This window comes from Halichoerus grypus, chromosome 3 (assembly GCF_964656455.1).
Source record: "Halichoerus grypus chromosome 3, mHalGry1.hap1.1, whole genome shotgun sequence".
NCBI lineage: Eukaryota > Metazoa > Chordata > Mammalia > Carnivora > Phocidae > Halichoerus > Halichoerus grypus.
Genome location: NC_135714.1, coordinates 81,538,617 through 81,561,864, shown reverse-complemented (window position 1 = coordinate 81,561,864; position 23,248 = coordinate 81,538,617). Strand labels below are relative to the sequence as shown.

The 23,248-nt window shown below is 38.5% G+C and overlaps 2 protein-coding genes across 3 annotated transcripts in view; both read left to right on the top strand.

Moving 5' to 3' along the window:
- The first annotated feature begins 1,445 nt into the window (after positions 1-1,445).
- Positions 1,446-3,707, top strand: H2AZ1 (H2A.Z variant histone 1). Its single transcript, XM_036102684.2, has 5 exons — positions 1,446-1,604; positions 2,038-2,115; positions 2,399-2,512; positions 2,863-2,992; positions 3,267-3,707. Exons 1-5 carry the CDS (start codon positions 1,602-1,604, stop codon positions 3,326-3,328), a joined length of 387 nt encoding a protein of 128 aa, XP_035958577.1. The 5' UTR covers positions 1,446-1,601; the 3' UTR covers positions 3,329-3,707.
- Positions 3,708-5,019: 1,312 nt separating this feature from the next.
- Positions 5,020-23,248, top strand: part of DNAJB14 (DnaJ heat shock protein family (Hsp40) member B14) — a 49,942-nt gene continuing 31,713 nt past the window's right edge. For both annotated transcript variants that reach the window (XM_078068997.1, XM_036102679.2), the window contains exons 1-2: positions 5,020-5,458; positions 21,541-21,712. In XM_078068997.1, the coding sequence (XP_077925123.1) occupies positions 5,326-5,458; positions 21,541-21,712 (305 nt within the window). In that variant the 5' untranslated portion in view covers positions 5,020-5,325. The remainder of the gene's footprint in view (positions 5,459-21,540; positions 21,713-23,248) is intronic.

Sequence of the window (23,248 nt, the reverse complement as noted above, 5' to 3'; positions counted from 1 at the left end):
TACATCAGGCTTCACAGCTTTTTACTGTCATTATATCAATTCGGTGGGGGAACTGATTAGTTCTTCTATTGATGACATCATGAATAATTCCTCAGTTTCAAGGGGAGGAAATAATAAACCTTAGTATCAAAATTATTGGGGATCTCTTCTCTAGAACTTATCTCCCAGAAATAGAGAAGTCCTCTAATTTGATAACATCTTTCAAACTGAAACCCAATCTAAAGTACCTAATACATATTTCAAAATTACTTCATGTCGGAAATACTGTTAAAGTGTAATAACTATAATTATAAAAGATTTACATCACCACAAGCATCTGGAGATGCACACAGGTGTTATTAATCTACTAGTTGGAAGACTAAGTAGCTGGCATTATGATAGTACTCTGTGTACAGGACTATTTTCTAAGCCCACCATTTGCAATTGATTACATGGACCATCTGTAACTGTGAATCATTTTAGGAGTTACCCCACTGACATTTATCGAACATTTGTCATGTAGCAAAATGTTTTGTATAGAAAAGTTGACACATAATGGCTTTCAGGTTTCACTAAATCAACTTTAGATACCAGGCTATAAGTACAACCCATTGATATGTAGTCTCCAGAAAAATACGGTTTATGATTTGATTCAAGAATACGGCCTCACCCCAAGCCCTCCGTGCGTAGACCAAAAGGTCTTTTGTGACCAGCGAGGTGACTTTGCTCCACCGTTTGTTCCCGTGGAACTATCTCTCGGGTGGCTTCAAAAGTGGTGAGGAAAGAAAATTTGGGAGATACAGCTAAAGATGACATGGGAGCAGCGGGTCGTGATCAGTCGGAGGCTGGGGATTTGCCTATGGGGAAGAAACACGAAATCTCTGTTAAGCCTGTGTGTGGTTCACGGAGGAGTGGGGGCTAGTCTCACTCGACGCGTACGCGCCACCTGTCAGACCAGAGGAGACGCTGGGGATGGAGGGGGGCGGGGAAGAGGGTGCCCCGGGGCCCGGAAAAAAGGCTGTGAGCCAGCGGGTCTCGCCTTTCGAAGCGCTCTGGTCGGGGTGCTAGCGCGGTGGGGTGGGGGGGAAGGGGGGTGAGCTAGATCCGGAGGCCACAACACGAAGCCTCCGGGATCAGGCTGGGAGACCGGGGGCGCCACCGCGTGCCCCTCCCCTGAGCCAGCCTCTCAGCTCCTCCTCCCAGGCACGTGACCACAGCCGGCGGGTCTCCTCGCTCCCGCAGCGTAGCTCGCTCTGTTTCTTCCCTCCCGCCGCCGTGCCCTTCTTCTCCTCAGTTCCCATCCCTCCGCCCTCCCCCCACCTCCTTCCCCACGCCCCAATAGCGGCTCGAGCTGCGGAGTGCCCGCCCCTCCACCCTATTCTTCGCTTGTTCATTGGCTGAGGCCTCAAGGACGCGTCCCGAGGGCGGGTGGCAGCCATTGGTGGGATGAGCAATCCGAGTTCCCGGATGAGGGAACATTCAGCAGTATAAAGGGAGCGGGGAAGGCGGGAGACAGCGCAGTTTGAATCGCGGTGCGACGAAGGAGTAGGCGGTGGGATCTCGCTGGCTGTCTGATTAGTCCTTTCTCTGCCTTGCTTGTTTGAGCTTCAGCAGAATTCGAAATGGTAAACTTCGCGGAGGCGCTCGAAGACTTCGCGGGTTTTTGCCGATGGGAGAAAAACCCGTTACACACGGGAGATGGGGGTGAAGTGGCGACGGTTGGGAACGCGCGGAGACAGGATTTGGAAGAGCGGGGGGAGGTGTTTTGTCGGCGGCGAGCGGAGCAGCCTCCGATCTCGCGGCGGGCGGCGACGGTTGGGTGGCGCGCGCAGCGCCGCTGGGGGCCGGCGGGCGGACGGAGGCGCGCGGCCGCGGCGGGCGCGCAGCGGGGGGCCGGCGGGCGGGGTCGCCCTTGCGGCGCGCGGCTGGCCGGAGACCCCGGCTGGGCACGGGGCCGCGCTCGCGCCTGGGCCGCGCCGCGGTGGGGGAGGGGCACACCGCCCTGGTAATCCTATATTCCCCGTTCCTCCTTCGCTCGCGGGCGTGTGCGCGCCGCAGGCTGGCGGTAAGGCTGGGAAGGACTCCGGAAAGGCCAAGACAAAGGCGGTTTCCCGCTCACAGAGAGCCGGCTTGCAGGTCAGTGGTTGTTCGTGCAGTCTGGGAATTGTGGCGTTTTTCTTTCCACCTTTTTTCTTGTTTATCATCGCTCTGGATGGGCGTTTCGTCTTTGCGTGGGTGATGCGGTGTCGCGACTTGGTTAGCCGATACGATAAATATCGAAGGGGGGGCGATCACGTGTGTCGATGCTGGGGTGCGTTGCTGCACCAGCGTCCATGCCCCTTGGTTTGGCGCGCGTGTAATATTACCGTCTTTGACTCTAACACCTTTGTGCATTTATGTTTGTGTGCTTAAAATTAAGTTCCCGGTGGGCCGTATTCATCGACACCTGAAATCTAGGACGACCAGTCATGGACGTGTGGGCGCGACTGCCGCTGTGTACAGCGCAGCCATCCTGGAGTACCTCACCGCAGAGGTAAATGGGTGTACGCCTATAATCTGGGAAAGGTTTGGGGGGTTGGGGGGGGGTAGGCAGCGAGAGGGAAGGAGGAAAGTGATGCAAGAAAAACTCCCAGGCCCTAAACGCGGCTAGAAGCTTCTGAGAACGCTAGAGGGGGCTGGTGTTCATTAAGGAATCTTACTGAGCTTCGTTGAGTTTGCTGCTCTTGGAAATAAAATTGCGTGCCCCCTTTTGCATGTGTTGCCATTCAGTTAGTAGGGGAAGACGTCATTTGGTAGATTTACCTGCATGAAGATTTGATTCTACTCTCTGGGCTTTGGCTTTAAGGAAAGTTGGAAGGAGATTGATTAGAATCTGCCTTGTAGGTACTTGAATTGGCAGGAAATGCATCAAAAGACTTGAAGGTAAAGCGTATTACCCCTCGTCACTTGCAACTTGCTATTCGTGGAGATGAAGAATTGGACTCTCTCATCAAGGCTACAATTGCCGGTGGTGGTATGTAAATACTAAAATTTTATTCCTTTGTAGAAAAAATTGTGTAGTTCTCGTTATTAATTTTTAGTGCAGAAGGCCTATTTTCACTGATATTCAGTGTGGTTGCATTATTATATTTGATTCATGTATATAACTTAATGAATTTTTACATACTTGAGCTTTGCATTTAAAGACATTTTCCAAGTTGAACATTAAACTGTCTTGGTTTTAAGTGTTGTGTGATTTTTAAAATATGTATATTGAAAAGTAGAATTAATCCCTCTTCCTCTCCTAGGTGTCATTCCACACATCCACAAATCTCTGATTGGGAAGAAAGGACAACAGAAGACTGTTTAAAGGATGCCTGGATTCCTTATTATCTCAGGACTCTAAATACTCTTAACAGCTGTCCAGTGTTGGTGATTCCAGTGGACTGTATCTCTGTGAAAAACACAATTTTGCCTTTTTGTAATTCTATTTGAGCAAGTTGGAAGTTTAATTAGCTTTCCAACCAACCAAATTTCTGCATTCGAGTCTTAACCATATTTAAGTGTTACTGTGGCTTCAAAGAAGCTATTGATTCTGAAGTAGTGGGTTTTGATTGAGTTGACTGTTTTTAAAAAACTGTTTGGATTTTAATTGTGATGCAGAAGTTATAGTAACAAACATTTGGTTTTGTACAGACATTATTTCCACTCCAGTGGATAAGCTCAATAAAGGTCATATCCCAAACTTAGTTGTGTTTTAAATTTGCTTGATTGTAATGGGAATTCCTTTCTTTTGAGTAGGTATCTGATACAGCAGTCACATAAGCATATTTCTTCTCTTGAAATTGAACTTGGTAGATGAAGTCAGCTGACCCAAGTGTAATTTTTTTTTTAATATTATGTAATGAGGTATTAAAAATTTTAAAACGTTGGCAGGAGCTGCAGTGGGGCAAGTTGCTGTTTCTTAGGCTAAGCTGACCATCTCAATTTGTTGGCTGTGCTTATTCTGTGTGATGGCATCACACTGGTGGGCTATTGCTGTGGTGGATTTGGGGAGGGGGAGAGGGCATTATAGCTACCTCCACAGAGGGAACTTTCAGTTTAGACTTTGGAGATAATGGTTTTTTCATGCACTACAGTGTTTTGAAGTCTACTTGAATTAAATTTTTCAGTAGTTAACATTGGGGGCGGGGAGCTGCGTGCAATTCCCATTTTCCAGAAGAGTGTCTATTTCTTTGCAAGTCCTGAGTTACATATTTGCATGCTAACAATAGCTTGCTTGAACATTGTGAAAAAAACGAGTATTTTTTGGTTGGGTTGAGTGGACCATTTTGACACTTGCTTTGCGGGAAGTTCCTGTCCTAATTTTTTAAAATTTGGATGTCCTTACCAAGCAGTAAGTGGTCCCTTCCCCCCCCCACCAAGGAGACCCAACATGACATGGTTCAGCATTTCACGAGGAAGTGCCATGAAAATGGGAGAAGGGAGAAAATCCAACAAGTCATTTCTGTGATGCTAATACATTAAGAAAAGGTGGTTCTTGCCTTGTTTTGATCACAAAGGATTAGGACTAGGGCTTTTCACCAGAATAATTTGCAAACTGCAAATAAAGTGTTCGTACCTTCTGGATGTACCGAGAGACAATTTAATGGAATGTGGGTCAGGAAAATGGTGTGTAGCTGAAATAAGGAAATAAAACAGTACCGTGGTTAGGGTCAAACGACGCTCTAATGTGCTTCTGAACACCTGTGCCGGAAGCGCTTCATAGAGACTGACAGCGCGGTGCTCACCTGACCGAAATCTCCCAAGGCTGAGGGGGCCGAGAGGCGGGCCCTTCGATCCCTGGGATTTTTCCTGTAAACGAGCGTCCCCAGGCCCCAACTGTCGCCCCGGCCGCCCGGAAGGCGGGCTCCCGGCTGCGCTGGCCGCGCTGGGGGGTCAGGGGGCACGGCGCTGCTAAGGCAGGAGGCGGGGTCCCTACCACGACGGAATACCCCGGCGGGCAGCAGGGCTGGTATCGCCCGCCTACTCCCCCCCCCCCCAACACGTTGGTCGGCTCCGAGCGTGTCGGTGCCGCGCACGGACAGCCGAGTCGGCTGCGACTCCCAGGCCCGGGAGCTCGGTCCTGGGGCCCGGAGGGATGCGGCTCGCGCCGTAGGGGCCCGCGGGGGGCGGGGAGGCCGCCGCGAGGAGGCGGAGCTGTGAGCCTGCCCGTCCGCCCGGGCCGCCGCCGCCGCCACGGTCCCCTGCTCTCCTCCCCGCTCGCCACCGCACGCCCCCACCCCGGGCCGGCTCGCCTCCGCCGCGGCCGCGGCGTCCGTCCCCCCGTAGCTGCGCTACCGGAGGAAACGGAAGAAAGCGCAAGCCATGGAGGGGAACCGGGATGAGGCGGAGAAATGTGTCGAGATCGCCCGGGAGGCCCTCAACGCCGGCAACCGTGAGAAGGCCCAGCGCTTCCTGCAGAAGGCGGAGAAACTCTACCCGCTGCCCTCGGCCCGCGGTGAGGCCCTCACTGTCCTTTCCTTCCCTACCTGCCGGGTCCCCAGACCGCCGCGTAGCCCGCCCCTGCCCCCACCATCGCCCCTCCGGGAACCGGCGGGACCCCCGGCCTGCCAGATCCCGCCGCAGGGCCCCGGGAGGAGCATCCCGACACACCCCCGCCCCGGCCCCGACTGTCCCGGGCCGGGCCTGGGATGGGCTGCCCGAGATTCCCTCTGCACTAGCTTGCCTTGGAGATGCCGCCTCTCAGCTGACAGACGAGTGTTGCCGGTTCTCCGGTCCTTTTTGTAAAGGTTTAGCTGTCATTCTGCCAGGAGATTTCTCTGGCCCCGTCTTACCTGAGTGGGGCTTTATATATATGGCTGTTTGGTTATGTGGCCCCCTCCCACCGCATCTTCACCCTCAAATAAGGCCTAGGCCCCTAATGAAGTGAGAGGAATGGGGAACTCAAATGGCTCATGTACAGGTCTCCATTCCACCACCTTTGGGGTGGAACACTATTCCCAAAGCAAACATTTCGAATACCTGAGATGACATTGCTTTTCCCTGGTAGAGAGTTTTTTTTAGAAGAGAAGAGCACAAATTTGGCAAGAATGATAGAGTCAGCAATGATTTCCTAAATAGTATCGGATTTGATAACACCATAATTATCGATTAATTAGGCAAATCACTAAGGAATGGTGTACTGGACTGACTTGAGTTGAATTCGCTCTGTTCAGGTCCTGCTCTGGAGGCTTTAAAGTAATAATAATAGCCAACATTTACTGAACACTTAAAGTGCCAGGCCTTGTGCCTAGTGTTTTATATGAATTATTTCATTTACTCCTCAGAGCAGTCCTGTGTAGAGATGGAATTCGTTTAGCCGGGTTTACCCATGTGTAAACATTTTTTGATGAATGAATGAATGAATGAGCGAATGAATGAAAATATTTTACCGAAGGTCACAGAGTAATTAGTAGCAAAGTCAGAATAGCACTTGAGCTTTTCAGCTCCAAAAAGCCTTTAACCACTATGCTCTATTGTCTTGCCAATAGAATACTGTTTCACTGGAGGTTTAAGGTATTTCTAGGTTAAGAAAATTAATGATAAGTTAATAAGAACGTGAGGCTGTTTTATTTTCTCAATTTTTTTATATTGTTGTATTCTTTGCTTTATCATTTTTATTACACTGCTGTTGAATACTTTACCAGAGAGGACAGGAAAAGGAAGTGAAAGAAAAGAGTTAATATTTTTTAAAAATGTGGCACAAATAGGTAACAAAATTTACTTAATCATTTTTAAGCATATGGGTCAGTAGTATTAACCATTTTCATACTGTTGTGTAATAGATCTCTGGAATTTTTCATCTTACAGAACTGAAATTCTATACCAACAAAACAACTCCCCATTTTCCCTGCCTGCCAGCCCTTGGCAACACCATTCTTTATTTTTCTAAAATTGTACTACTTTAGATACCTTATGTAAGTGAAATCATACAGTATTTGTCTTTTTGACTGGCTTATTTCACTTAGCATAATTCCTTTAAGTACATGTTGTAGCATGTGATATGATTTTCTTTTTTAAGGCTATATAATATTTCATTTTACACCCCCCCCCCCCACATTTTCATTATTCATTCGTCTGCCAGTAGACATTTAGGTTGTTTTTATATCTTGGCTATTGTGAATAATGCTCCTATGAACGTGGGTGTGCAAGTATCACATTGCAAGTTTCTCCTGCTTTCAATTCTTTCAGATACATACCAAGAAATGGGATTGCTGGATCATATTGGCAGTTCTATTTTTAATTTTTGGAGGAACTACTATACTGTTTTCCAAAGCAGTTGTACCATTTTACATTCCCAACAGTGTGCAAGAGTTCCAGTTTTTCCACATCCTCACCAAAACTTTTTTGTTTGTTTTTGATAGTAGCCATTTTGAAAAGTGTGAGGTGATATCCCATTGTGGTTTTGATTTGCAATTTCTTTAATGATAAGTGATGTTGAGCATATTTTTATATGCTTGTTGACTTATTTATATCACCTTTGAGAAATGTCTATTCAAGTCCTTTGCCCATTTTTTAAAAATAACTTAATTATTATTATTAAGGTGCTGAGTTGAGAGTAGAACTCAGGTGATTGACAGAAAGTAGTTTTTTTTTTAAAGATTTTATTTACTTATTGGGGGGGGTGTGTGTGTAAGTGGGGGGAAGGGCAGAGGGAGAGAGGGAGACGTAGACACTCCAGCAGACTCCATGCTGACCACAGAGCCTGAGTGGGGCTCTATCCCATGACCCTTAGATCATGACCTGAGCTGAAATCAAGAGTTGGATGCTTAACGGACTGAGCCACCCAGGCACCCTTGCCCATTTTTTAATTGGATTATTTGTTTTGTGGTTGAGTTGTAGAAGTCCTTTATATATTTTAGATATAAACCCCTTATCATATGATTTACACATTTTTTCGCCCATTCTGTAAGAAGTCTTTCATTCTGCTGGTTGTGTCCTTTGATGTAGAGAAGTTGTTAAGCTTCATGTAGTCTCATTTGTCTGTTTTTGCTTTTAAGCCTGTGCTTTTGGTGTCATATTCAAGAAATCATTGCCCACAATTAAAATTTGCATACTGTATGAATACATGATTTCATTTTAACCATTATCTAGTACTAGAGGGACAGTTTTAACATTAAGCAAGTAACCACTCAAGACAGAATGCCTTGGCTTTTGAAGCCTATCTTCTCCACCTACTGGCTGTAATCTTAATCTTGGGCAAGTAGCATAAACCTCTCTAGCCTTTGCTCTTTCATCTGCAAAATGGGACAATAATGTACCAATTTCATGGGGCTCTTGTGAGGATTAAAGGAATTAATATATGGAATGCATTTAACAGTAAGCACTCAATTTTTTGGTATCATTTCTATTTAACAAGTGTGAAGCTCTGAGAAGCTTTAAACTTGTAGCTTGTCATTCTTATATAAACAATTTGTTGTTTTTGTTGTTTGTTTAATGCTTCATTGAGAAACTTTATTCTTTCAGTGTTTTTTTTCTTAACTAAGCTCTATGCCCAACATAGCTTGAACTCACAACCCTGAGATCAAGAGTCACGTGCTCTACGGACTGAACCAGCCAGGCACCCCTATCATATAAGCAATTTGAATCAGTCTGCTAAAGGATACTGTAAGATATAAAAGCACAACACAGTTGTTGCTCTTAAAGACATGAACATAGAAAACATTAAGAAAGATAACAGTGAAAATTAATAGTACAATGTCTTGTAAAGGCAGTCTGTGATTACCAAGGAAAGTGATAGTTTACAGTTGTGGTGTGGTCAGAAAATCTTAGTTCAGATGCATACTTTACCTCTGACAGTTTTGTAACCAGGCACAAGTTACTTAGCATCTCTAAGTGTTCTTTAGTTGTGAAATTAAGATTTCATCCCAGGGTTGAGGTGAGCTTTGCTGAAATAAAGTTATGCTCAAATACTTAGCAGAGTGTGTTTTACATAGAATGTTCTCAGAAGATGTTTAATGGTAGGAGGGAGGGGAGGAAAAGGTCTAGAACATTTGTGTAAGTCCTGAGAAAATAATTGGTGTAGAAAGAAAGTGAAGCTAGTGGTTAAAATGAAATTTTAAAATTTTATCCCTGAATTTCTCCTATTCTAGATTACTAATAAATTCTTATGCCTCAGGGTTTTGACTGAAGGTTCCTCTGGATGTGTTTTCATACTAACATAGGCAAAAGAAAACATTGCATATTGATTTTCATTATTCTTATACAGTGAATGGGAAAATGTGAGAGTAAATTCTAACTAAACTCCAGAATTTTTATCCTCTTTACATTTTATTTTTGCCAGGTGAGCAGTTTGATTGATAAAACACTTAAAAAAGTTGGCAAGAGTTTTCCTTGAGGAAAAGCTTGATCTTCAAATGGATCTAGGACATTGTTGCTTTCTATGTTTTTAGTTGAGGATATTATTTTATGGATCATTTATTTCAGTGGACTTCTAAGTGAATTGAATTTTACAAATATTCAAATATTTTCATTTTATGAGTTTGGTTTATGTTCAAAAGGATTGATATGTATGACTAGCTACTACATATTCTGGAAAAATAATGTCAGCAGGCAGAAAAGTAAATTACTTTTTAGTTAAACTGTATATTTATTGAATTATTGATATGTTTTGGACTTTCACAGAGGGATACAATCTCACTGTTTTAATGTTTTACATTGCTATTTACTTAGTATTAACTTCAGTGTTTCATACTAATTGGGGGGCAATTAGTATAGATTGGTTTTTTTCGAAGAAAAGCATTTTGATTGTTTTCAAGAATTTCTTAGTAACTTGAACTAAATTGTGGCCTACAACTTCAAAAAAGGCCATCCTGTGTGCTTTAATGAATGGATAACTCATGTGTAATTTGCAGCATCTATCTGCACAATAACAATTAAAATAGTACTCTGTTTTTTCCCCTCATGTGAAAGATATATGTATAGAATTTTCCTTTTTTTATACATTATTTTAAAATTTAAATCTAATAAAAAATTCAAAGTTCTGTCCCTCTTTTGCCTCACTTAAAATAGTAAAATAAAGCTTTTCAAACTGTCATTACACATCTGGAGTATTAGCCAACCTGTTCCTTTTAAGGCAATTCCATTTTCTTTCTATTTCTGACTTAATTAAATTTTAGTGACGAGTACAAATTATACGTTCAGAACAAATATTCCATAACATTGAATTAAGGGTTATAAAATGATCTCCAAATTTCAGCTAATAGCCAAAGTGTTTTATAGTTAAAGAAGGAATACTGAATTTAGTTTTGAACCTTAATTTTATAGTTGTGTGACCTTGCATATGTAACTATTTTTTGGGCCCTCAATTTTCTCATCTCTAAAATGGGGATACATTTATTCAACACACATTTGCTGAATCCACACTTCCTTGTGGCTACGGAGTGAGTAATAAGTCCTTGTCCTCTTAGAGCTTACATTCTACAGGAATGAAATATGATGTATCTGCTGGACATAATAATGGCTCAGTTCCTGTGATTCTCCTTTCCTTTCTTGAAACTTAGTTATCTCATCTGTAATTTTCACGGGATTATTATAAAGATATTTTATTAAGTGCTGTAAGAATGTCGTGTATTATTACTAAGCCAAAAGTATTTGGATACTGCCTTGGCGTCAACAGTATAATATTTGTCTCTTTTCTGTCATTTTTAGTTACTTGTTTGAGCAGAAAATAATTGCTTTAAGTTAGGATTGCTCTCCATTTAGATTCAACTACTCATTCCATGCTTAGTTAACATGTGGTTCTCCCTATTTTGCTGCATTCATTCCTCGTGCTATGCTGTCTGTGTATATAGCCGTCCCTCTCCTAGATTAAAAAGTCTTTTGCCATCAGGAACCATTTTAATCTTATTATCCTTTTTACTCCCCTGGTACCTGACAGTATTTGCTTTGGCATGTATAAGCCTGTATTTTCTGGAATGATACCTGTTTATATAACTTTATTCCCTTCAATAAGGATGATTTGCTAAATAATTAAATGAAAATCTTATAGCTTAACATGCTACTCACAAATGAAGCTTTTCAATAATCAGATAAGTATGCAAAATGTATATATAAAAATTGTCACTAGCAAAATTTGGAAAGAGTGTAAATGTTCATCAGTGGGAATCGATTAAATAAATTACATTGCATTCAGATACTATGCATCTATTAAAAATGATAATGTGCCTCAATAATTTTCTATCTGCTTATCCCCTCACCCTGCTCATTGGCCATAAATCCCCAGCTGTCTTTGCTGAATTCGGAGTTAAGCCTGATTACTCCCCTACTGCAGTAGTCCTGAATAAGATGTAAATAAATAAATAAATACATAAATAAATAAATGATGTGGACTGATATTTATTGATAAAAAATGAAATACATGATATCTTATGAACTAAATAAAGGTAAGCTATCAAATATTTAGATTATTCTAATTTTGTTTAAGCATACATAAAAAACTCGACAGCTAACTAGAGTAACTAGAGTCAAATATACCAAAATGGTTGAGTGATTTTCTTGTGTGGGATTTATAAGTGATTTTTACTTTGTTATGTCTTTTTTAATGAGCTGAGAAACATTACTTTTATAATCACACAAATAAAAGCTGTTTCTGGTTTGTGAAGAGGAGGAAAACATCCATTTGTTTTTCAAATTATTTATCCTTATTTTAGATTTAGCTAATAGTGGACATTCTATATAACAGGTGTGCAGTAGAAACTTATGAAATAAAAACAGATCTTGGTTCTCAGATCTTGGATGATTCACATAAACATTTTTAATACTGTATTTACTTTTTTACCAGTCCTAAATACGGAGTATTCTTAAATGCAGAGTCTGTCAAAACCCTGAAAGTAAAGCAATATGTGTGGAAAGTGAAGGCATAAAATGATACTGTATAATTTTGAAAACCAAAAGTAAATGTAGTCTGTTTTATAAGTTTATAAGTACTGTATTTGGTTTGTAAGTACTATATTTGCCCAACTAATGTTTGTAATACTGCACATTATTGCTAATGAGATCTCATGTGATAGCTAAGACAGAAAAATCCAATGTGTTCTAAATTCTGGCACTATTTGAACTGAATCATATTACCTTCTCAGGCATTGGTTCCAGAAATTAATACAGAAAGCTTTGCTGAGTCCATTTTTAAGATGACAAAACTGGATATTGAGACCCAGAGGTAATGGAACTTGTCCAAATTTTCACTCTTTGGAGGCAAAGAGTGTTTGGTATGAGTGCATGTACACACGTAGCCATTGTTAAGCAGAGCCCCTATGCATGAAATTGTAGAAGAATTTTCAGTATCATAAAGATGTTGAAAATATAAAACAACAGTATGATCCTGCTTCAGCAATATTCAGCATCTAGCTATTAACCTGGATGATGTCCAGAAAAACACTGGAAGATAATTTTATGCTAAGAATGAAAGGGAATGTACAGATAACTTCTGACTAGCATGCATAGGGACTTGGTGTCCACCTATAAATGCTAAACACATAAAATCATTTTCATATCTGGCTCCACAAGTTTTAAAAAATTCTTCATTTATTAGCTGAACTACTTCTATAAAGAGGTATTTCCCCTTTCCTGTCTTGGGGTTACATAGTGGTACAGTTCATACAGGAAAGACAAGTGCTTGATTGCTTTTATCAGTTTTCAAGAAAAGGAGTTGGTTCCCTTTTTTTCCCCAAAAGCAGCTAATTAGTATAGTTGACCCTTGAATAACATGGGTTTGAACTGTGTGGATCCACTAATCAGATTTTTTTTTTTTTTTTGCTAATTACAATACAGTACTATAAATGTATTTTCTCTTCCTTATAATTTTCTTAGTAACTTTTTTTTTCTCTAGCTTATTTTATTGTAAGAATACAGTATATAATACATATAACATACAACATATGTGTTAATCAAGTATTTATGTCATTGGTAAGGCTTCCTTCCAGTCAGTAGTAGGCTATTAGTAGTTAGGCTTTTAGCGAGCCAAAAGTTACATGGGTATTTTTAACTGCATATGGATTGGTGCCCCTAACTGCTGGGTTGTTCAGGGTCAACTGTATTATTTTTTAGGTCTTTGGCCAGTAGGGAGCCCCTTCACATTTACTTCCTGAGTACAGACAGATTCCCAATAGTCTTTAATAGTTGGCTTGCTGTTTGGTGTAACAGAATGTTTCAGGTTCCTCTTGTACATTTTCTGTGAGAGATCTGTAAATATCTCCAATAAGTTTCTTTTAGTGGAAAATGGTGTTTCAACATTACAATCTGGCACTAAGGATGCTGTAGCTACTGGATTGTTCATTATTTCTGGGCTTTTTCAGTGTACAGACTAGGAAAGAACTTTTTTTTTCTGAAGCTAAAACAGCTTGAGTATATACTTTTACTTTTCATTCAAATTAAGCACTTTGGGGTGTTAAATTTCTCTAGTTTATATTTCTTTTTTTTTTCTAGCTTATATTTCTATTTCCTTCCTCCCACAGTAGTAATGCTGGTTCTCAAGGCCATGGTAAATGATAGAATATGTCATAATTATTTTTTTGCTTTCTGCCACATCATATACTTACATAATAGTTTCAGAGTAGTATTACCAATACTACTCCTCTAATACAGTTATTGAAAAGTTAAAATTTTTAGCTTATACTCTCCCATTTTCCCTCCCCATTTCAAGTTTTTTTAACATTCTGAAATAATTTAAAATTTCTAGAAAAGTCACAAGAATAGTATAGACTTCCCTTGTGTATTTCACTCAGGCTTCCAATTTCATAAAATTTTACTACATTTGCTTTATCATGCCCTTCCTCTGTCCTACCCTGCTGTCTCCCCCGTCCCATGCATACATGCACAATTTGTTCTTACTATATTTTTTCCTGAACCAGTTAAGAGTAAGTTATAGACATGATGTCCCATTACCCCTCAATAATTCAGTGTATATTTTCTAAGACAGGGACACTCTTATATAACCACAGTACAACCATTAAATTAATGAAATTAATGCATGTGCCTCTTTCAGATTCTACCCATCTTCCCAATTATGTCTTTGATAACAAAAAAGACACATGTTGCATTTATTTGACATGTTTTATTCTCCAGATTATCTTTTCTTTTTTCTCTCTTGACCTTGGCATTTTTGATGAGTACAGGCCAGTTATTTTATAGAATTTCCCTCAATTTGGGTTTGACATTTCCTCATGTGAATTTTTGGCAGGAATACATAGAAGTGATGTTGTTTTCTTAATATAACATATCAGGAGTGATCTGGTCTTTATTGATTGATGCTAATTTTCATCACTTGTTTGAGTTGCTGATTGTCAGGTTCTCCATTCTAAATTACTTTGTTTCCCCTTTGTAATTAATAAATATTTTGTGGGAAAATACTTAAAACTGTGTAAATGTCCTGTTCCCCAACAAACTTCCCCAACTCCTTTAAGCGTCCATCGATGATTCTTTCCTGAATAAATTTCTAATGGTTGTCAATGGTGGTTTTCTAATTCTGTCATTCCTTCTACAATTTATTAGTTGGCATTCAACTTTATTTATTAGTTTGGATTCATGGATTCCTATTTAATCCATTACTATCATGTTTTTATTTATTTTTTTATTTTTTTTTTTATTTTTTATTGTTATGTTAATCCCCATACATTACATCATTAGTTTTAGATATAGTGTTCCATGATTCATTGTTTGTGCATAACTCCCAGTGCTCCATGCAGAACGTGCCCTCCTCAATACCCATCACCAGGCTAACCCATCCTCCCACCCCCCTCCCCTCTAGAACCCTCAGTTTGTTTTTCAGAGTCCATCGTCTGTCATGGTTCTTCTACTATCATGTTTTTAAAAGATTTATTTATTTGAGAGAGAGTGAGCATGTGGGTGAGTGAGGGGAGAGGGAGAGGGAGAGAATCTCAAGTAGACTCCCCACTGAGCATGGGGATGATGTGGGCTCAATCTCATGACCCATGAGATCGTGACCTGAGCCAAAACCAAGAGTCAGACACTCAACCACCTGAGCCACCCACGCACCCCCATTGCTATCATTTTTAATTTTGATGCTCAGATTGCCTCAGATTTAGTCAGGAGTCCCTTCAAACTGACTCCTGCGTCTTTTTGACTTTAATTTTTTGACATGTCTCCATCACTCTTTGAGCTTTCTTACTTTCTGGCACAAAACAATTTTCGGGTTCACTTTTTATTTTATTGTCCTGGGAATCAGCTATTTCTCCAAGGAGCTCTTCCTCTTTTCAGTGGACAATGGTACTCGGAAAGTCAGATATACACACTAGATAGGCTTCTTGCTACAGGGTTGTCATTGCCTTTGGGTCCTCTCAGTCGACAGAGCTAAGAAATATAGGTATGTGTGAATGTATGTGTGTATATGTATGTGTGTGTATATCTGTGTGTTATATGTGTTTGTATATGGACATATGCACATTTATAGTAATTTAATCTTTATTAATTTTCATATCTGTGCAACATCCACAAACCTCCCTTTCAGTCCAACAGAGTTCATTCTAGCCTCTGTTTCCATATTTGTAATGCCATTCTCAGGTCTGTTTTTGGCTATAGCTACCCTCTTGGTTCCAATAAGCTTCCTTCATTCAAGTGTCAGCTGCCAAAAGGTAGAAAAGGAAAGGGAAGAGAAGACCAATAATTTGTTTTTTTCAAGTAAAAGACAAGCCAGAAGAAGCCCACCATTTTAAAAATATTTGAATCTGTCTACAGTGTCGGAGCATATTATTATTATATACTATATATATGCACTTTCTTGTAATCGTTATTTAGTCTTATCTCTGTAGGTCACTATACATTTAGTTCTCACCATCAGTCCTTATATCAATGTATTTATAATTATTTTGTATTCCTGAAGCTTGTTCTCTAGTAGATTTCTAGGAAGGGCTTGTGGGAACTATGCTCCTAAGTTCTGGAATGTTGAAAACCGTTCATCTGGGGACTTAGTGCTTGAAGTTAGTTGGTGCATACAAAATACTTGACTGAAATTTTCTTTCTTTGGATATCTAAATATGTTATTCCATTGTTTTCTGCAAATACTACTGATAAGCAAAGTTTGATGACAATCTAATTTTCTTTCATTTATAAGTTGTTTTATCTTTTTGCCTAGATGCTTGGTTAATTTTACTAGAATATATTTTGGGGTTGGTTATTTTGGGTCAATATTCTTAGTTATGTGATTTGCCCTTTCATTATATGACTTTAGATGTTTTTATCAGAGAAGTTTTCCCCAATTATTGTTTTATTGGTTTTAGTCCCTTGCTTTATTTTTCCTTTTTGGGACTCCTATTATATGTATGTTGGATGTTCTTTAACTATTTTCAGTATTTGCCATTTTTTTCTAATTTTTTGTCTTTTTCATTTTTTAATTTAAAATTTTTTCCTCTTTTTAATATTCTCTTTTGCTTACACAAAGTTATCTGTAGTTTATTAATTCCTTATTTCTTCTAGTTTAGTCTTCTTTTTTGAATTGTTTTTTTTCTTTTATTTCTTATTGTTTCCTGAGTTTTATCATCTAAGCTCTGAATGAATAATTCTAGGGGTTGTTCTAATTCTAATTTATGGTGTACTTTTGTATTGTGTATAACTTTTTAAAGTCTTTTCAGCTTGTTTTGAAGTAGTGGTTTATAGCATTTACCTGTTTTGTTGGCAAGTCTTTGTGGTATGTTTTCATTGTCTTCAGAGATTTATTTTATTCCTATTCACTTTTTTTCTCACAATAACTTTGTATCAGATATCAGTTCTACCATTTTCTTTTACTAATTTTTTATACTCATTTTTATGTGAAGTTAATTAGCCTTTCTAAATACACAGAGATCCTTCTCCAGTTTTTGGGTAATGTTTGAAAATATATCACCTTGCTTTATAAGTTCTCTCTCTTTTCTCCTTCCTCACTTCATCTGGAGTTTCTTATTTCTTCTACTGCCCCTGTCCTCTTCAGTTTGGGTCCTGTTCTCAGCAGGTTCTTGGTGTGGCTTTTGTTCTGGTTGGGAGTTTTGACTGATTAGTTTTGAGCATTTTAGTGCCTGGAGTTTCTATGCCCTTAAGAGTTTATTGTGGACCCTCTCACTCACATGCTACAATAGGAGCAGAACTCATTCTTTTTTTACATATTTTTCTCAGTTTTGCCTGCTGTGTTGTAATATAGAAAGTCCCTGTTGGTTATTTTGGAGTTCTTTTGTTCTGTGGACTGGCAAATGCCCTGTTACTGTGCTCTACTTCTTCCCACACAGATGGTAAAACCCACATAGATCTTGTAGCTTTATTGGTGGTTCATCCCCACCTTCTGGTACTTTGGGATTTTGTGCATGAGGTTTTGATTTTGCTATCTAATTGCTCAGATTTTATAAGGGAATTGGCAGAGATTTAAAATTTTAGCTGTTGTCACATCCTTCTTCCCAGAATTCTTACAAAATTTTTGAGAATTTTTGTGAACCACTAACCTCTAGACCATGCTGGCTTCTGCTCTAAAGGTTAACATTATGATTGCATTAAATACAAACTAAACTATATTTGAAAATTAACTATATAACATATATCATACTTACCTTGTTAATAACTAATAGGTTGCTGTCTAAGAGCCTTTCTGCATCATCTACAACTAGATATTATAAAAACAATTTCTTATGTCTTTGGTGACCTCTTGAATGCATTAACTAGGGAAAAGATATGGTAGAAAGAAGTGTGTGTGTATATATATACACACACACTTATATACTTATATACATAGATACATATATATACTTATATAAGTGCATATATGATATAAATAATAAACAACTATATGTTTGCAAATTTGCCAACACTGCTAGGATCTTTAAAAAATATATACAACAGCCTTACTGAGATATAATTCGCATATGTATAATTGATTCTTTTAAAGTATACCATTCAGTGGGTTTTAGTACATTCATAGTTGTGCAACCATTGCAGCAAACAAGTTTACAACATTTTCTTCACCTCAGAAAGAAACCCTATACTCATTAGCAGTTAATCCTCATTTGTCCCCAATTCCACCCTTTCCTCCCCACTAGCCCTTGGCAGTGACTAATATACCTTATTCTGTGTACATTTGCCTATTTTATACATTTCATATAAATAGAATCATACAATATTTCTGATTTTTTTAACTAAGCATGTTTTCAAATTCATCTATGTTGTAGCATATATCAGCTTCATTTTTTCCCCAAATTTTTAAAAAAAGATTTTATTTATTTATTTCAGAGAGAGAGAGCGCGCGCCTGTGTGCACACAAGTAGGGGGAGGGGCAGAGGGAGAAGCAGACTCCCCGCTGAGCGGGGAGCCCAATGTGAGGCTCAATCCCAGGACCTTGGAATCATGACATGAGCTGAAGGCAGATGCTTAACTGACTGAGCCACCCAGGTGGTGCAAACTGGGTGGCCCTTTTCCCCAAACCTTTGTTTAAATTCTAGTTAGTTAATATACAGTGCAATATTGGTTTTAAGAATGGAATTCAGTGGTTCATCACTTACATATAACACCCAGTGCTCATCATAACAAGTGGCCTCCTTAATACCCATTACCCATCTAGCCCATCCCCCACCCACCTGCCTCCATCAACCCTCAGTTTGTTCTCTATCATTAAGAGTCTCTTGTGGTTTGTTTCCCTCTCTCTTTTTTTTCCTCCCCCTCCCATATGTTCTCCTGTTTTGTTTCTTAAATTCTACATATAAGTGAAATCATATGGTATTTGTCTTTCTCTGACTGACTTCTTTCACTGAGCATAATACACTCTAGCTCCATGTTGCACCATGTTGTTGCAAATGGCAAGATTTCATTCTTTTTGATGGCTGAGTAATATTCCATTATAGATAGATAGATAGATAGATAGATAGATAGATAGATAGATAGACAGATGGACAGACAGACCACATCTTCTTTATCCTTCATCAGTCAATGGACATTTGGGCTCTTCCCATACTTTGGCTATTGTTAATAATGCTGCTGTAAACATCGGGGTGCATGTACCCCTTTGAATCTGTATTTTTGTATCCTTTGGGTAAACACCTAATAGTGCAATTGCTGGATAGTAGAGTAGTTCTATTTTTAACTTTCTGAGGAAGTTCTGTACTGTTTTCCAGAATGGCTGCACCAGTTTGCATTCCTATCAAGAGTGCAAGAGGGTTCCCCTTTCTCTGAATCCTCACCGACACCTGTTGTTTCTTGTGTTGTTAATTTTAGCCTTCTGACAGGTGTAACCATCATAGTTTTGATTTGTATTTCCCTGATGATGAGTGATGTTGAGCATCTTTTCATATGTCTGTTAGCCATTTGTATATCTTCTTTGGAAAAAATGTCTTCTTTAGAAGACTTCTTTGGATAAATGCCTGTTCATGTCTTCTGCCCATTTCTTAACTGGATTATCTGTCTTTTGGGTGTTGAGTTTGTTAAGTTCTTTATAGATTTTGGATACTAACCCTTTATCAGATATGTCATTTGCAATTATCTTCTCCCATTCCATAGTTTTAGTTTTTTGCCTTTTAGTTTTGTTGATTGTTTACGTAGTACTTCATTTTTCCATTGTATGGACATATCACATTTTATCCATTCATCAACTGATGAACATTTGGATTGTTTCCAATGTTTTTCAATTATGAACAATGCTATTATGAACATTTGTGAACCAGTTTTTGTGTAGATGTGTGTTTTTATTTCTCTTGGGTATATGTCTTTTTCAGATGTATGGTTTCCTAAATATGTTCTCCCTTTCTGTGGATTGCCTTCTTACTTTATTGATAATATTCTTTGAAGGGACAAAGTTTTTAATTTTGATGAAGTCTAGTTTCTCTATTTTTCTTTGTCACCTGTACTTTTATCTAAAAATGTTTTGCCTGACTCATGGTCACAAAGATGTATTCCTATCTTTTCTTCTAGGAAGAAATTTTTCTTTACTTCTATATTCACACACACATTTAGTTGTATGATCTGTTTTAAGCTAATTTTTGTATATGGTGTAACAAAGGGGTTCAAATTCATTTTTTTGCACGTGGATATTCACTTGTCCCAGCACCATTTGTTGACCCACATGTTCTGATATGTAGTACGTTCATTTTTCTTCAATTCTATTTTTTCATTTCTATTATGATTATTTCTTTGATATACGAGTTGTCTCAATTTTTTTTCCTAACCCATTTGTGATCTTTCTACTTAAATTTTTAAATTGATTTCTTACTTAAATGCATTGTGCTCATTTGATTGTAGAATATATGACTACTTCTTAGAAATTCAAAGAGAATAACATTATGTTCTAGCTATAATGTAGTCAGTGTTTTTATTCCTTGTGTGCCTGAAAGGATGAATATTCACCAGTTGTTGGGCATAATGTTGTATCTCTTAGATCAAGCTTGATAAATTAGACATTTATATCATTTGTATCCTGGTGATTTTTTCATCTACCCAATGTTAGTTAATAAATGACATTGCATTGTGTTAAATTGAAACGTGTTAAAATTTTCTACCACCATGGCGAATTTCTGTTTCTTCCTTTTAGTTCTTTTTTCTATGTTTAGTTTTTCTTAAACATGTATTAAAAGATTTTATTTATTTGAGAGCGAGCGAGAGAGAGCAAGCATGTGCAAGTGGAGGGAGAGAGATAGAGGGAGAGGGAGAAGCAGACTCCCCGCTGAGCAGGGACCCTGAGATCATGACCTGAGCTGAAGGCAGATGCTTAACTGACTGAGCCACCCAGTCCCCCCTTATGTTTAGTTTTACTTATGGAAAGTTTCAAGCATACACAAAAGAAACTATAGTATAATTAATTCCTATTGCCCTCTCATCTTTAACCTTTATGAATATATATGGCCAATCTTACTTTATATATATTTTCTCTACCCGTTCTTTTATGCTCCTCCAGTATTTTAAAGCAAATCCTAGACATAACTATATTATTGTTTTATAGACTCAATGTTTAGATTTACTCATACATTTACCACAGTATTTGCTCGCCATTCCTTTTTACATTTTCACCTATCTGGAAGCATTTTCCTTCTGCCCAAAACCTATATATTACAGTATCCTTTAGTAAAATCTTAGTGGTAAATTTTATCCATTTTTGTTTCTTTGAAATGTTTTTAATCTTGAGCATTTTCTAGAAAATAAGTGCAGAATTCAAGTTGACAGTTATTCTTTCTGAGCATTTTGAAGGTATTATTTCCATGCCTTTTAGCTGCCATTGTTGTTGTTGAGAAATAAATAGAAAGTCTAATTTCTTTTTCTTTGTAGATAATCTCATTGGCTTCTTTAATGACTCTCTCTTTTTCTTTGGTATTCTGTAGTTTCACCATGATATGACAAATGAAGGTGTGTCATAAGGAATTAAATGATAGTACTTTTGAGTTATTAGGTTTAATTTCTTAATATTCTAAGTGATGTGATCTTAAACAGGTATATAAGGGAATATATTTTATTTTAAAAAGCCATATGGTGAATACTTTTGGAATACATGATTCTTAATTTTTCAGCTTTATAACTTTCTTCTCAAGATCGTGTGTATATACATGATGTAACATGGCATAGTATGCTTTCTGTATCTTTCTACAGCACTGTTGGAAATAATTATGAAAAATGGAAGCACCGCTGGAAATAGCCCTCATTGCCGAAAACCATCAGGTTGTGGTGATCAAAACAAGCCTAATTGTACAAAGGACAGCACATCTGGTAGCGGTGAAAGTGGAAAGGGCTACACCAAAGACCAAGTAGATGGGGTTCTCAGGTAGGGATAAATATGACTTATATCTCAACTAGAATTGATACTAACATAATTTTTTAATGTTATAACGCCTAAAAAAATGTGTGAACTATAATTTGGTGGAAGAACAAACAGAAGAATTGAACTCTGGGTGTCTTATGCTTTATGTTATTTATCAGATCAGTCTGTAAAGTACCAACTCTATGGAAGGTTCCATCTTTTAAAGTAACTATAAGGCAAAAGTTGGTTCCAGATATTTTTTCTTGGGGAATATTATTTCAATTTTTTGACACAGTATAATATTTAGATAACTGTATTAAAAGAGGATAAAAGAGGAGAAAGAATTGTTTTGTCTTTGTATACAGGAAAGTAGGAGAATTTCATATGAGAGGAAAATTGAGGGCAATAGCAGCAGCATTTTCAAATTCATTTGTATTAATGTAGCACAATTTTTTTCTATTTCTTTAAGGCCATCTTTATATATACATATGCAAACATATAATAATGTCCTCTTCTTTTAATATTTTTCGTACTCTAATTATTCTGCCTCTGTGTTTTTAGTTTTACCTCATGTTATACTTCTACTTAAAGTAAAAGAATTAGGTAGAGTTGGAAAATTGTGAACTAGGTTTTGGGGATCTGATGTAACTGATTTTATGATTAGGAAAAGCTTTTCTGGAAATAAAATGAACCTTTGAGTATGAAACACTACAGAAAATGCTGTTTTGTTTTCTGCTACAGCTTAGGGAAGCTTTATTGATACTGTACTGATGTTGCTCTCTAGCAAGGTTGAAAGACTCTAAACAGTGATTAATTGGATAATTCACATGGAGAATGAATTATAGTACAGTGAACTAGCTCAAGTGAAGAGCAGATAAAACTAGATTGTCTTTCTCTTAACGTTTTCTTATCTGCTTTTCTTCTGATCTTATTTCCTTTTTTTCCTCATCCTTTTTTCTCCATTGCTTTTTAGTTCATTCTTTTTTTTCTTACCATAATTTAGAATTGAAGTCATTTTATTTTTTAATTTTTTTAAAGATTTTATTTATTTATTTGACAGAGAGAGACACAGAGAGAGCAGGAACACAAGCAGGGGGAGTGGGAGAGGGAGAAGCAGGCTTCCTGCTGAGCAGGGAGCCTGATGCGGGGCTCGATCCCAGAACCCCGGGATCATGACCTGAGCCGAAGGCAGACGCTTAATGACTGAGCCACCCAGGCGCCCCCTAGAATTGAAGTCATTTTAAATAAAATATCAATGTATTTACATTTTTCTTTTTTCCCTACATATTTAGATGCTAAAGCTTGATTGTAACATTTTATCTGAGTGTGGCCACAGATGTTGGTGTTTGGTAGAAAAAAAGAAAAGAAAAAAGACTCCCTAATCATGGTGAAGCCATGCTAAAGGGTATTTGATTAGCATGAATGGTAGTGAAGCACTTTTGGGATATAAGTAATTTTGCTAACTACTTTTATAACTAGTATTGTGTGATTGAGAGTTGGTTGACTATGTGAGATAGGTGAATGAATAAATGAGAGACTTCCTTTTGAATTTCTTCAAGA

What these genes read in the sequence shown, in the direction of transcription:
- H2AZ1 (XM_036102684.2), top strand. An exon ending in TGGAGTACCTCACCGCAGAG is followed by an intron (nt 2,513 to 2,862) that starts GTAAATGGGTGT and finishes TCTGCCTTGTAG; the next exon opens with GTACTTGAATTGGCAGGAAA. An exon ending in GGCTACAATTGCCGGTGGTG is followed by an intron (nt 2,993 to 3,266) that starts GTATGTAAATAC and finishes TTCCTCTCCTAG; the next exon opens with GTGTCATTCCACACATCCAC.